At 32.0% G+C, this 14,790-nt stretch overlaps 1 protein-coding gene across 1 annotated transcript in view; it reads right to left on the reverse strand.

Moving 5' to 3' along the window:
- Positions 1-14,790, reverse strand: part of STXBP5L (syntaxin binding protein 5L) — a 449,308-nt gene that overhangs the window by 121,322 nt on the left and 313,196 nt on the right. Inside the window, exon 15 of the mRNA XM_059388354.1 lies at positions 358-398. Coding sequence (XP_059244337.1) covers positions 358-398 — 41 coding nt within the window. The remainder of the gene's footprint in view (positions 1-357; positions 399-14,790) is intronic.

Below are 14,790 nucleotides of genomic sequence, written 5' to 3' on the forward strand. Positions count from 1 at the left end.
AAAAAGTTGACTGGTGAAAGAAAAGAACTTCTCCAGGACAAGAGCTGGAGGTAAAGGAAATTCCTTTAACAGAGTTAATATGACAAAGTTGGTACTTTTTCAACATACCTTCCCTTTTGTAAATATAATGGGTAACTGACAGTGAATTCAGTCCTGTTTATATTATAAAGGAAAAGTATACTAGAGATAGTACTTTAAACTGATCTAACATAAGAAATGGGTTTCTATAACATAGCCATATATGCATGCTAAAAATGTATCTGAAATATTGACTGTCCAAACTAAAAAGTGGTGAATGGCTCTGAGTAAATATTAATCAAGTGTTTTCTGTTATAGAACAAGAGACTTAAAACTTACTTGCAGAAGCATCCCAAAATTTTATTGATCCATCTGCATGACTAGATAAAAAATATATTAGCATTAATTACAGTAAATCTAAAAAACCATAATCTTTCTAAATGTATAAAAACTTGAGTTATTGCTGAAATGTGATTCAAAACCCCATTCCAGTGAGAGCTAATGTATGTTAAACCATTCCCAAGCTCATAGCCATGGTTTACTTTTTAAATAATGCACTAAAGTCTAGATTTAAAAAAAAAACAAAAGATTTTACTGTAAGAAGATTTTATGTATAATAGAGAGAACAATGAAAACTGGCTTGAATGAGCAATGTATTTTTATATAAAATTGTTTACTCAATAAAAAATACATGACTTAATTTTGATTACATTAAAATAATTTTGAAGTGAATGTCATAGTGAAACTAAAGTTAAGTTTCAAGATATAAAAAGCAAATCCTTAAACCTATCTAGAGTTGTATCATTATTTGGCAATGACATAATGGAAATTCTATAATAATTCATCTAGAAATAAAAAAGGATAGAATAATTACAACATTTTATGAGGTAGCTTCATCCTGACACCAATACCAAAAAAAAAAAATTATAAAACCTTATTCCTCAAGCACAAGTATAAAAGTTGTCCAAAAAATATTAGAATAAAAAACATAGGATAATACATTAAGACTAAGTTGCAGTTCACCCTAGGAATGCAAGAGTAGTTAAACATTAAAAAAATCAATCACCATATTGTGTTCCATGATACTGACAATTAAAGATGAAAACCATATGATCATCTCAATAAAAACAAAAAAAAATTAGTTTTTACTTTTTGGTTATTGTCAATAATGCTTCTTTAACATTCATGTACAAGTTTTGTGTATGCCTAAAAGTGGAAGTGCTTGGTTATATGATAATCGTTTAGCTTTTTGAGAAACTGTCAAACCATTTTCTGTATCAGCTGCATCATTTTACATTTTCACTAGCTATGTATGTAGTTCCAATTAATCTATATCCTTGTCAACACTTGTTTTACTCTTTAAAAAAATTTTAGCCATCCTAGTGGGTATGGAGTAGTACACATGATTGGGGCTTTGATTTTCACTTCTCCATTGACTAATGATGTTAAGCATGTTTTCATATGATTGTTATCCATTTTGTAGGCTTTTTTGAAAAAGTCTACACAAGTCCTTTGCTCACTTAAAAAAATGTTTGTCTCTTGGGGCACCTGGGTGGCTCAGTGGGTTAAGCCACTGCCTTCGGCTCAGGTCATGATCTCAGGGTCCTGGGATCGAGTCCCGCATCCGGCTCTCTGCTCAGCAGGGAGCCTGCTTCCTCCTCTCTCTCTGCCTGCCTCTCTTCCTACCTGTGATCTCTCTCTGTCAAATAAATGAATAAAATCTTTAAAAAAAAAATGTTTGTCTCTTTATTTTTGAGTTCGAAGAATTATTTTATATTTGAATACTAAACCCTATCAAATATGACTTGAAAATTTTCTCCAACTCAGTGTTGTCTTTTCACCTGATGATGAAGGTCATTTTATCTACTTTTTTCTTTTGTTATTTATGATTTTGGTGTAACATCTAAGAAACCTTTGCCATAATCAAGGTCATGAGAGATTACTCTTTTGTTTTCTCTTTGAATCACGTAGCTTTAGCTGTTAATTCAAGTCTTTTATCATATTTCAGTTAATTTTCGTATAGGGTATGAGGTAGGATTCCAACTTAATTTTTTTGTTTCAAGTTTTTACTTATATTCTAGTTAGTTAACAAAGAGCATAATATTAGTTTCAGAAGTAGATTTTAGTGATTCATCACTTACATAAAAATCCAGTACCCCCCTTAATACCTATTATCTATCAAGCATATCCCGGCCTCACTTTCACTCCAGCAACTCTCAGTTTATTCTCTATAGTTAAAAGTCTCTTATGGTTTGCTTCCCTTTCATTTTTTTCCCCTTTCCCTATGTTCATCTGTTTTTAAATTCCAAATATGAGTGAAATCATATGGTTTTTGTGTTTTTCTGACTTCTATCACTTAGCATAATATACTCTTGCTCCAACCACATTGATGCAAATGGTAAGATTTCTTTCCTTTTTTTTTATGGCTGAGTAATATTCCATTGTGGGGTGTGTGTGTGTGTGTACACACACATACATACATACATACTACATTTTCTTTGTTCATTCATCAGTGAATGGACATTTGGGCTCTTTCCATAATTTGGCCATTGTTGGTAATATTGGTATAATCAGTATTTTTGTATCCTTTGGGTAAATAATTCAGTTGCTGGGTCTTAGGATAGTTCTATTTTTAACTTTTTGAGGACTTTCCACACTGTTTTCCACAGTGGCTGCACCAGTTTTCATTCCCACCAACAGTGTAAGAGCAATCCCCTATTGTTGCATCCTCACCAATATCTGATGTTTCCTGTGTTAATTTTAGCCATCTGAAAGTTGTGAGGTGGTACCTCATTGTTGTTTTGCTTTGCATTTCCTTGATGAGAAGTGAGGTTGAACATCTTTTCATGTGTCTGTTAGTGATCTGGATGTTGTCTCCTGTCTATTTCTTAATTGGATCATTAGTTTTTTTGGGTATTTAGTGTGGTAAATTCTTTACAGATTTGGGGGAGGGTCTAGCTTTATTCTTTTGTATGTGGATATCCAGTTCTCCTAACATTTGTTGATGAGATTATCCTTTCTCCCATTAAATGGTCTTGGCAGTCTTATAAAAAATCAGACATAGATGCATGATTTTATTTCTAGAATCCCAGTTCTATTTCATTAAATTATATCTCTAATCTTATGACCACAGAGTCTTGATCACTGTAGCTATGGAGGAAATTTTACATTTGGGAAGTGAGTCCTTCAACTTTGTTCTTTTTCAAGATTATTTTGACTATTTGGGGTTACTTGCAATTTCATCAATTTTAGGATAACCCCATTTTGTTTTTTGATAAGGACAGTAGTGAATCTCTACATCACTTTGGATATTGCCATCTTAATAATATTAAGTGTTACATTCATAACATGGGATATAATTCCATTTAATTTTGTGTTTTAAATGTCTTTCTGCCATGTTTTATAGTTTCTAGTGTATAAACTCTTCATCTCCTTGAGTAAATTTGTTTCTAAGTTTTTTGTTACTTTTTGACACTCTTATAAATAGAAGTGCTTTCTTAATTTCCTTTGTGAATTGTTCATTGTTAGTATATAATAACACACTAATACATATTTAAGATTATGATATTGGCAAATAGAGCTAATGTTCTTTCTTTCCACAACAGATGATTTTTATTATCCTTGTTTCACTCTTCTGGATAGAAATTCCAGTACAATAAGAAATAGAAGTAGCAAAAGCCAGGATTATTATCTTGTTCCTGATCTCAGGGGAAAAGCTTTCAGCTTTTTACCATCAAATGTGATGTTATCTATGGGTTTTGCGAAATTCCTTTTACCATATTAAGGAAGTTCCACTCTAGGTTAAGGAAGTTCTTCAGTTATCTGAATGTTGCTGCTGTGGTGGTGGTAAATCGTAAAAGGGGCATCTGTCCAGTGCTTTTTCTGTAAGAGTTTACTATGTTTTTCCTCCTTTCTATAGATGTATTATGTTGATTTGTATATGCTGAAACATTTCTTGTGTTTCTAGGAAAAATCTCACTTAATCATGGTTTTAAATTATCACAATAATATGCTACTGGATTCCATTTGCTAGTATTTTATTGAATACCCTTGCATCTATATTCATAAGGAATATTTTTGCATAGTTTCTTGTGATATCTTTATCTGGTTTTGGTGTTAGGGTAATGCTGGCTCCATAGAATAAGTTAAAATTGTTCCTCTCTATTTTTTGGAAGTGTCTGAGAAGCACTTGGTGTCAATTCCTTAAATGATTGGTAAAATTCATCATAAAGCCATGTGATCCTGGCCTTTTCTTTGATGAGAGGTTTTGATTACTGATTCAATCTCTTGTTATAAAGTTGTTCAGATTATCTATTTCTTTTTGAGTTAGTTTTGGTAGTTTCTCAGAATTTACCCATTTCATCTAGGTTATTTACTTTGTTGGCATACAATTGTTCATAATATTTTTTATAACACTTTTATACTTAAGTAGGGTCAAAAGTATCTTTTAATTCTGATTTTAATAATTTGAGTGTTATCTTTTTCTGAGTTACTATAGTTACTAGGTCAATTCTGTCCATATTTTCAAAGAGCCAACTTTTGGTTTTATTGAGTTCCTTTATTGCTGTTTTGACCTGTTTTTATTTATCTGTGCTTGAATTTTTGTTATTCCTTATGTCTGCTAGCTTTAGGTTATCCCCCCCTGCCGCACCCCCTAGTTCTTTGGATGTAGAGATATGTCATTGATTTGAGAACGTTTTCCTTCCTTTAATGTAGACAGTATAGTTGTAAATTTCCCTCTGGGTATTGGTTTTGCTACATGTCACTACTTTATTTTTTTTTTTAATTCATCTCAAAGTGTTTTCCAATTTCCCTTGGGATTTCTATTTTGGTCTATTATTTAAGAACATGTTGCTTAATCCACATATTTGTGATTGTTACCATTTTCTTTTAGTTATTACCTACGTGTTTTATTATATTTTGGTTGGAGAAGAAATGGTATTGTTTCAGTCTTCCTACATTATTGAGACTTGTTTTGTGGCCTAACAACTGCTCTGCCCTGGAGAATGTTACATGTACCTTTAATTATGTGTGTTCTCTGTTTCTGTTATTCTTGTGTTGAGTGCTCTATATATTGTCTTAGGTTAATTTATAATGCTGTTCAAATCCTCTGTTTCCTTAGTGATATTCTATCTAGTTTTTCTATTATGGTAAAACTATTTCATACTTTAATTCTGTCCATCTTTTGCTTCATATATCTTGGAGTTTTATTATTGTATATATATGTTTATAATATACCCATATAATATGCATTTGATCCTTTTATCAATATATAATCTCTTCTTTGTTCCTTGTAACAATTTTAGACGTAAGATATATTTTGTCTAAAATTAGTATGTCTACAAAAAATACAGGAATAAAAAAATTAAATTAGTAAAGCCTCTCTCTGTCTTTCTTTAATTTACTGTTTACATGGAACATCTTTTTTCCATCTTTTCATTTTCAACATATTTTTGTCTTTGCAATTAAAATGTGTCTCCTGTAGAAAGCACACAGTTAGATCATGTATTCTTACCCATTCTGCCAATCTCTGTCTTATAATTAGTGTAATTCATTTAATTTAATGTAATTATTGAAAAGGAAGGACTTCTGCCATCTTGCTATACATTTTCTATGTAACTCCAAGACTGCCTTCTTTCATGTTTGATTTAAAAAAAGTACTGTTTTGCTTCCTTTCTTGTTTCTTATTTATTTTTCTGTATGTATTTTAGTTGTTTCTTTAGTGGTTACACTGGGCATTAAAATTAGCCTCTTAAATTTATAACAATCTAATTTGAATTAATAGTAACTTCAGTAGCTTCAGTACCAAAACTCTATTGCTCTTTGTTATATATAGCTGTTGCTATATAAGTCAACTATGTTGTTATTGTCACAACTTCTTTATGTGTTTTGCCCATTACCACCATGGATTTATAATTATGCTTTTATGTATTTAGAAAAAAAGAGGAGTTAAATACAAAAATAAAATAATGTAGGCTTTTATATTTACCTATGTACTTACCTTTACTGGTGGTCTTTATTGTCTCATATGGCTTCAAGTTACTGTCTAATGTGTTTTCATTTCAGCCTGAAGAACTCCCATTAGCATTTCTCATAAGGCAGATCTACTAGAAATAATTTCCTCAGCTTTTATTTATCTGAGAATGTTTTGACTTCTCTTTCAGTTTTGAAAAATAGTTTTGGTGGATATAAAGTAGTTGGTCAAAAGTTTTTTTTCTTTCAGAACTTTAAATACATCATGCTACCATCTCAGTCTTCATGGTTTCTAATGAGAAATTACCTTAATCTTATTGAGGATCCCTGTACTTGACAAATTGTTTCTGTCTCAGTGCTTTCAATATCTCTTCTTTGGATCTGCTCAGTCTTTGTCTTTCAACAATTTGATTATAATGCTTCAGTGTGGATCTCTTTGAGTTTATCCTACTCAGATTTTACTGAAATTTATATATATATAGATATATATATAAACTTATATATAAACTTATATATATATATAGATATATATAAACTTATATATATATCTATATATATAGAGAGAGATATCTATATATATATGTTAATTTTTTGTCAAATTGGGGAATTTTACAGCCATTATTTCTTCAAATATTCTTTATATTCTTTACCTTCTCTTTTCTGAGACATCCATTATGTGTATTTTGTTAAAGTTAATGATGTCCCACAAGTCCCCTAGATACTGTTAATATTTTTCATTCTGTTTTTCTTTTTGATCTGCAGATGGAATAATTTCCATTGACCTATCTTCAAATTCACTTACTCTTTTTTCTGTCTGCTCAAATCTGAGGCTGAATCCCTCTCATAAAGTTTTCATTTCTGTTATTATACTTTTCAGCACCAGAATTTATATTTTCTCTTTCTTTCTTTATTTCTTTCTTTAAACAAATCTTCTCTCTTTATTAATACTCTCCATTTGGTGAGACTTCATTCTTCTGGTTACCTTCAATTTTTGTTCATGGTTTTTTTTTTAACTCTTTAAGCATATTTAAGAGAGTTGAGTTAAAGTCTTTGTAAGAAAAATGCCTTGGCTGCCTCAGGGAAAGTTTCAACCAAATTCTTTTTTTCCCTTCTGAATGGGCCATGATTTCTTGTTTCTTTATATGCTTTGTATTTTATTGTTGAAAAATTGACTTTGAGTATAATGAGGAGACTGAAAATTATGTTCTCCCCTTTCCCAATTTCTTCTGCTGATGTGTATTGTAAGTTTTTGTTGTTAGTTTAGAAAGGTCACTATGTGACTTTTTAGAAAGTCATTTGATGGCAATTTCATTAAATGGCTATAGCCAAATAATAACAGCAATGACAATAATGACAACAATAACAAATCACCTCCTTGTCTTAGCAAGATGATTCTGTGTTAGGAAACCGCTGCAATCCGAGGCAGGTTATTTCCAGCTCTTCATTAGCCTTCACTTCCGGTTTCCATGGTGTCTAAAGTTCATGTAGAGGGGAAATCTTGGAAACTTCTCAGGTATTTTCTTAGCATGTATTCAGCTATAGGCATGCATGTGGATATCTAGATTTTGCAGTATAAGTGGGACCTTTACAAAGCCTTTTTTGCCCTCATGTGTTTTCTTATACAGCCTATTCTTTCCAAGAGTACAAACTAACTCTTTTTTACCCCTGTTTTTATACCCTGTCCCAGGTAAGCTGCAACTTGTACATTTGCCTTTAATTACTCAGACAAATGCCTTCCAGGAAGCCACTTTAGCCCTGGAAGAGCTCTGAGGCAGGGAAAACAAAGGTAAACCCTTGAGCTGATCCTTCAGGGAGGCACCAAACAGGCAAAAAACAAAGGGCAAGTACAACTACAATTCTTTGAGAATAAAGTCTGTATTTATTACTCTTTCTGGCACCAGAAACTATATAAGAGGAATGTGGGCTGCTATCTTCATGGCCACCACTGAGGTAGGGAGTGGTAGACTGTGAATGGGTAAGGTAAAATACCATATGTTCTTTCAAAAATTCAGCAGCTTTTTAAAAAAATGAGGTATAGTTGATATTTAACATTATATTAGTTTCAGGTGTACCACATAATTAGTTGTTTGTAAATTTTGTAAAATAATCACCAGAAGTCTAGTTAATATCCATCACCATACATGCTAAAAATATTTTTTTCTTGTGGTAAAAACTTTGAAGATCTATTCTTCTAACAAATTCCAAATATATAATACAGTATTAGATAGTCATCATGCTGTACATTACATCCCCATGACTTATTTACTTTAGAGCAACTTCTTTTTTCATTAAGCATTCTCCTGGTTGTTATAAATTTTCTGTTAGATTCTAGAGTTCAGAAAAAAATTATTCTGTTTTTGTCAGATTAATAATCATTTAGTGGAAAAATCAGTCCTACTCTGATATTTTCAGTAATATAACGTTATATATTTTGAAGTAATGTTTCTTTACTTAACTGTAACACACCTACAGGATGAATCATTAAATTATACCACAATGTAGTATCAAAAAGAATATATCTGTATAATCCCTCAGGTTAAAAAACAGAACATCAACAAAAACACTTTCATTCTCTTTTCCAATCATTATTCCTATATCTTCTCCAACAGTAGCCACTATTGTCTTTTAACATTCTATATCAGTTTTACTAGTTTTTGATACCTCCATTTTGGAGCACTTACATACTTTATTAGATACATATCTAGGAGTAGAATTAGTGGTTCAAAGAGTTACTACATGCTGCCAAAGAATTTTCCAAAGATGCTAACTATTCCACAAAAGAGTCCTAACTATTCTACATCAGAAAAAGGTATGCACAGTCTTTTAAAAAATTTATCCATTTTGATGGGTATGTGCAATGTTATCTCATTATGGCTTGAATTTACATTACTCTGATGAATGATGAACACCTTTTCACGTGCCTATAACTATTTGGTTACTTCTTTTGTTAGGTCTTTTGGCCAATTTTTTTTCTATTGACTGCCTCTTGACAGTCTGTATGACATACATATGATACATATATTTGTCATAATTATTTACATACCTGATACACGCACTTCACTGTTCACATATGATGTAAAAACCTTTTCCCTGTGATGTGTATTTTCAGTGTCTTAATGGTGTCTTTTGAGGAAGAGAAGTTCTTAATTTAAAAGTAATCTGATTTATAATTTTTTCCCTTTCTGGTTAGTGTCAATTATATTTTCTTTATGAAATCTTCACAAACATCAAGAAAATATTCTCCTCTATTATCCTCCTGAAGGTTTATTGTTTTCTTATAGTATTTATTTATTTTTTTGCTTTTGCTATAGTTTTACTGATTTCTTAAAATTAACCCATTATTCCCATGAAAGTAGTTGGATATGTGGTGGGCCAAGACTTTTTCCCAGTCCTTGTTGCATTTAAATCTATCATTTACTTCAAATAATTTTTTACTATGCTATGTGGTAAAATAGATTCCATATGAATATCAAATTAACCAGAATAACTTATTTAAAAAATTATTTCCTCACTGCTTTACAGAGTCATGTTCATAAAGAATCAATTCTCTCTATATATGACAGGTGCTTCTGGACTCTCTTATTCAGTTTTGTCTGACAGTCTATATTTCTATACACAATCTTAGTCATTACAGTTTTATATTAACTGAATGACTAGTAATTTTTTTTTTTAGTTTTTAAATTCCAATTAGTTAACAGTGTTATATAAATTTCAGGTGTATAATATAGTTATTCAGCACTTCCATACATCTCCAGGTACTAATCACCAGTGCACTCCTTAATCTCCATTATCTATTTACACCATCCAGCTACCACACCTTCCTTCTGGTTACCATCAGTTTGTTCTCTATAGTTAAAAGTCTATTTCTTTATTTTTTAAAAATATATTTTATTTGTTTATTTGACAGAGACAGTGAGAGAAAGTATTAGAGGGGGGAGGATCAGAGGGAGAAGCAGACTCCCTGCTGAGTGGGGAGCCTGTTGCAGGGCTTGATCCTGGGACTGTGGGATCATGACCTAAGCAGAAGGCAGACACTTAACCAAATGAGCCACCCAGATGCCCCAAAGAACCTATTTCTTAGTTCACCCCCACTTCTACCTTTGCTTGTTTTGTTTCTTATACTGCACATGTAAGTGAAATCATGTAGTATTTGCCTTTCTCTGACAGACTTATTTCACTTAGCGTAATACTCTGTAGCTCCACCCATGTCATTGCAAATGGCAAGATTTCATTCTTTTTTTATGGCTGAGGAATATTCCATTGTATGTATGTATATATGTACATATATGTGTGTATACACACACATACACACACACACATAAATATATATATGTACACCCCACATGTTCCTTATACATTCATCAGTTGGTGGACACTTTGTTTCCATCATTTAGCTATTATAGATAATAAACATCAGTTAACCGCTGCTACATCAATTAATTCATTCTGGATTAGTATTTTCTACTCGGATAAATATCTTGATCTGTTATTACTACATTGTGAGGTAGTTCTATTTTTAACTTTTGAGAAACCTCCATATTGTTTTTCACAGTGGCTGCACAAATTTGCATTCCCATCAACAGTTCAACAGGGTTCCCCTTTCTCCACATCCTTACCAAAACAATTGTTTCTTGTGTGGTTGGTTGATTTTAGCCATTCTGACAATTGTGAAGTAATATCTCATTGTAGTTTTGATTTGCATTTCCCTGATGATGAGTGATGTTGAGTATGTCTTCATATGTCTGTTGGCCATCTGTATGTCTTCTCTGGAAAAATGATTATTCGTGTCTTCTGCCCATTTTTTAACTGGAGTATTTGTTTCTTGGGTGTGGGGTTTTATAAGTTCTTTATATATTTTGGATACTAGCCCTTTATCATATACACTATTTGCAAATATCTTCTATTCCATAAGTTTCTTTTTGGTTTTATTGATTGTTTCCTTTACTGTGCAGAGTTTTTATTTTGATGTAGCCCTGGTACTTTATATTTGCTTTTGATTCACTTATCTTAGGAGAAATATCTAGAAAGAAGTTGCTATGGTCAATGTCAAAGAAGTTATTACTTGTGTCCTCTTCTAGGATTTTTATGGTTTTGTGTCTCACATTTATGTCTTTAAACCATTTTGAATGTATTTTTGTGAATGGTATAAGAAAATGGTTCAGTTTCATTCTTTTCCATGTAGCTGTCCAATTTTCCCAATGCTATTTGTTGAAGATACTTTTTCCCATTTTATATTCCTTCCTTCTGTTTCAAAGATTACTTGACCCCATAATTCTGGGTTTATTTATGGATTTTCTATTCTGTTCATAACTCGAAGTCTGGAAATGTGATGTCTCCACCTTTGTTTTTCATTCTCAGGGTTGCTTTGGCTCTTTGGGGTCTTTTATGGTTCCATATAAATTTTAGGTTTTTTTTTTTTTTCTAGCTTTGCTGGTGGTATTTTGATAGAGATGACATAAAATGTGTAGATTGCTTTGGGTAGTATAGATATTTGAACAAAATAAGGTCTTCCCAGGAGCATGGAACATCTTTATTTGTTTGGGTAATCTTTGATCTCTTTTATCAAAATTTTATAGTTTTCAGAATACAGGTCTTTTCCTACTTTGGTTAGGTTTGCTGCTTCATTATTGGTGTATAAAAGTTCAATAGATCTCTGTACTTTGCAGGATGCTTGGGTGGCTCGGTGGGCTAAGTATCTGCCTTCAGCTCAGGTCATGATCCCAGAGCCCTGGAACAGAGCTTTGCACTGGGCTCCCTGCACAGCAGGAAGCCTGCTTTTCCCTCTCCCTCTGACACTCCTCCTGCTTGTGCTGTCTCTCTGTCAAATAAATAGATAAAATCTTAAAAAAAAAAAAAAGTTCTCTATACTTTGATTTGTATCTTAGAACTTTAGTGAATTTATGCATCAGTTGTAGCAGTTTTTTGGTGGAGTCTTGGGTTTCCTAGATATAGTATCATGTCATCTGCAAATAGTACAAGTTTTACTTCTTCTTACCAATTTGGATGCCTTTTATTTATTTTTCTTGTCTGATTACTGTGGCTAGGACTTCTAATACGATGTTTAATAAAAGTGGTCAGAATAGACATTTTTGTCTTTTTCCTGATCTTAGGGGAAACGCTTTTAGTTTTTGCTGATTGAGGGTTATACTAGCTGTGGGTGGGTTTTTTTGTATATGGCCTTTATGATGTTGAGGTATGTTCCCTTGTCCCTATTTTGAGGGTTTTTATCATGAATGGATGTTGTATTTTATTAAACTCTGTTTCTGCATCTACTGAAATGATCATATGGTTCTTATCCTTTATTAATATGATGTATTGTGTTGACTGATTTGCAAATATTGAAACACCTGCAACTCAGGAATAAATCCCACTTGATTCGTGGTGAACATTTTTTTAAAATATATTGTTGGATTCTGTCAGTATTTTGTTGATTTCTGCATCTATGTATATCAGAGATATTGGCCTGTAGTGTGTTGTTGTTTTCTGGTGTCTTTATCTGGTTTTGTAATGAGGATAATGCTGACCTCATAGAATGATTTTGAAGTTTTCTTTCCACTTCTTTATTTTGCAATAGTTTGAGAAGAATAGTTTCTAACTCTTCTTTAAGTATTTGGTAAACACTTGTGAATCCATCTGGTCCTAGATGTTTGTTTTTTTGGAGGGGGAGGGTTTGATACTGATTCAATTTCGTTGGTGGTTTTTCATCTGTTCCAGTTTTCTATTTCTTCCTATTTCAGTTTTGATAGTGTATATGTGTCTAGGTTCTTCTAGGTTATCTAACTTGTTAGCCTGTAGTTTTTCACAATATTCTCTTATAATTGTTTGTATTTCTGTAGTATTGGTTTTTATTTCTTCTCTCTCATATGTAATTTTATTTACTTAGTCCCTTTCTCTTTTTGATTGATTCTAGCTAGAGGTTTCTCAATTTTATTAATTTTTTTCAAACAACCAGCTCCTGATTTCATTGATCTGTTCTGTTATTTTTTAGTTTCTGTATCATTTATTTCCATTCTAATAATTATTTTTCTTTCCTTCTGACATTTTAGGCTACATTTGTTATTCTTTTTCTAGCTCCTTTAGGTGTAAGGGTAAGTTGTTTACTTGAGATTACTTGAGATTTTTCTTGCCTCTTGAGGTAGGCCTGTATTCCTATGACCACTTTTGCTTTATCCCAAATGTTTTGGATTACTGTGTTTTCATCTTCATTTGTTTCCATGTATTTTTTATTTCTTCTTTTATATTGTCATTGACCTGTTCACTGTTTAGTAGCATGTCATTTAATCTCCATGTATTTGTGGTTGTTCCAGATTTTTTCCTGTGATGTCTTCTAGTTTCATAGAGTTGTGATCAGAAAAGGTGCATGGTATGATTCAGTCTTCTTGTATTGGTTGAGACCTGTTTTGTGGCCTAATATGTAATTTATTCTGGAGAATCTTCCATGCCCACTTGAAAAGAATGTGTATTCTGCTGTTTTAGGAAGGAATGTTCTGAATATATCCATTAAATATGTCTGGTCCAGTGTGTCATTTAAAGCCATTGTTTCCTTACTGATTTTCCATTTGGATGATCTGTCCATTGACTTATGTGGGGTATTAGAATTCCCTATTACTGTATTATTATTATTGATTAGTTCCTTACATTTGTTATTGTTTTGTGTACTTAGGTACTCCCATGTTGGGTACATAAATATTTACAACTGTTTTATATATATATATATATATATATATATATTTGGATTATCCCCTTTATTATTATGTAGTGTCCTTCCTTTTTTGTCTCCTGTTACAGTCTTTGTTTTAAAGTCCAGTCTGATATATCATATTGTTGGTCTGGCTTTCTTTTGACATCTGTTTGAATAAATGTTTCTGCATTCTCCCACATTCACTCTGCAAGTGTCTTTAGGTCTAAAATGAGTCTCTTGTAGGCAGCTTATATATGGGTCTTGTTTTTTTTTTTTTTTCTTTAATCCATATTTACACTCTAAGTCTTTTATTTGGAATATTCAGCCATTTACATCCAAAGTAATTATTGAAAGATATCTATTTATTGCCATTTTATTACTCATTTTGTAGTCATTTCTGGAGGTTTTCTCTGATCCTTTTCTTTTTATCTTTCATATTTTGCTGATTTTCTGATATATTTGGATTTAATTCTCATTTTATTCTTTGCATGTTTATTAGTGATTTTTGAAATAAGGTTACAAGTAGGTTTGTATATAAACTCTTCTGTAAATAGCAATGTATATTAAGTTGATGGTTTTTTAAGTTTGAATCCATTCTTTTCTCCTTTTTCCCTCCTCCCAGATTTTAGGTATATGTTATTATAGTTTATATCCTTTATATCCTTTTTTTTTTTTTTTTTTGGTGTGAGTTTCTAGATGACTTTTTAAAATAAAAATATTTGTTTTTGCTGCTTTTACATTTCCTGCCTTTATACTGTTTTTGGTCTCTCCTTTTCACTCAGAGTCCCCTTTAGTATTTCTTGCAGGGCTGTATTATTTGTCATGAATTTCCTTAGTTTTTGTTTGGGAAATTTTTTTTAATTATTTTTTTATTTTTTATAAACATATATTTTTATCCCCAGGGGTACAGGTCTGTGAATCGCCAGGTTTACACACTTCACAGCACTCACCAAAGCACATACCCTCCCCAATGTCCATAACCCCACCCCTCTTCTCCCAAGCCTCCTCCCCCCAGCAACCCTCAGTTTGTTTTGTGAGATTGAGAGTCACTTATGGTTTGTCTCCCTCCCAATCCCATCTTGTTTCATTTATTCTTCTCCTACCCACTTAAGCCCCCA

Source organism: Mustela nigripes, chromosome 2, assembly GCF_022355385.1.
Source record: "Mustela nigripes isolate SB6536 chromosome 2, MUSNIG.SB6536, whole genome shotgun sequence".
Classification (NCBI taxonomy): Eukaryota; Metazoa; Chordata; class Mammalia; order Carnivora; family Mustelidae; genus Mustela; species Mustela nigripes.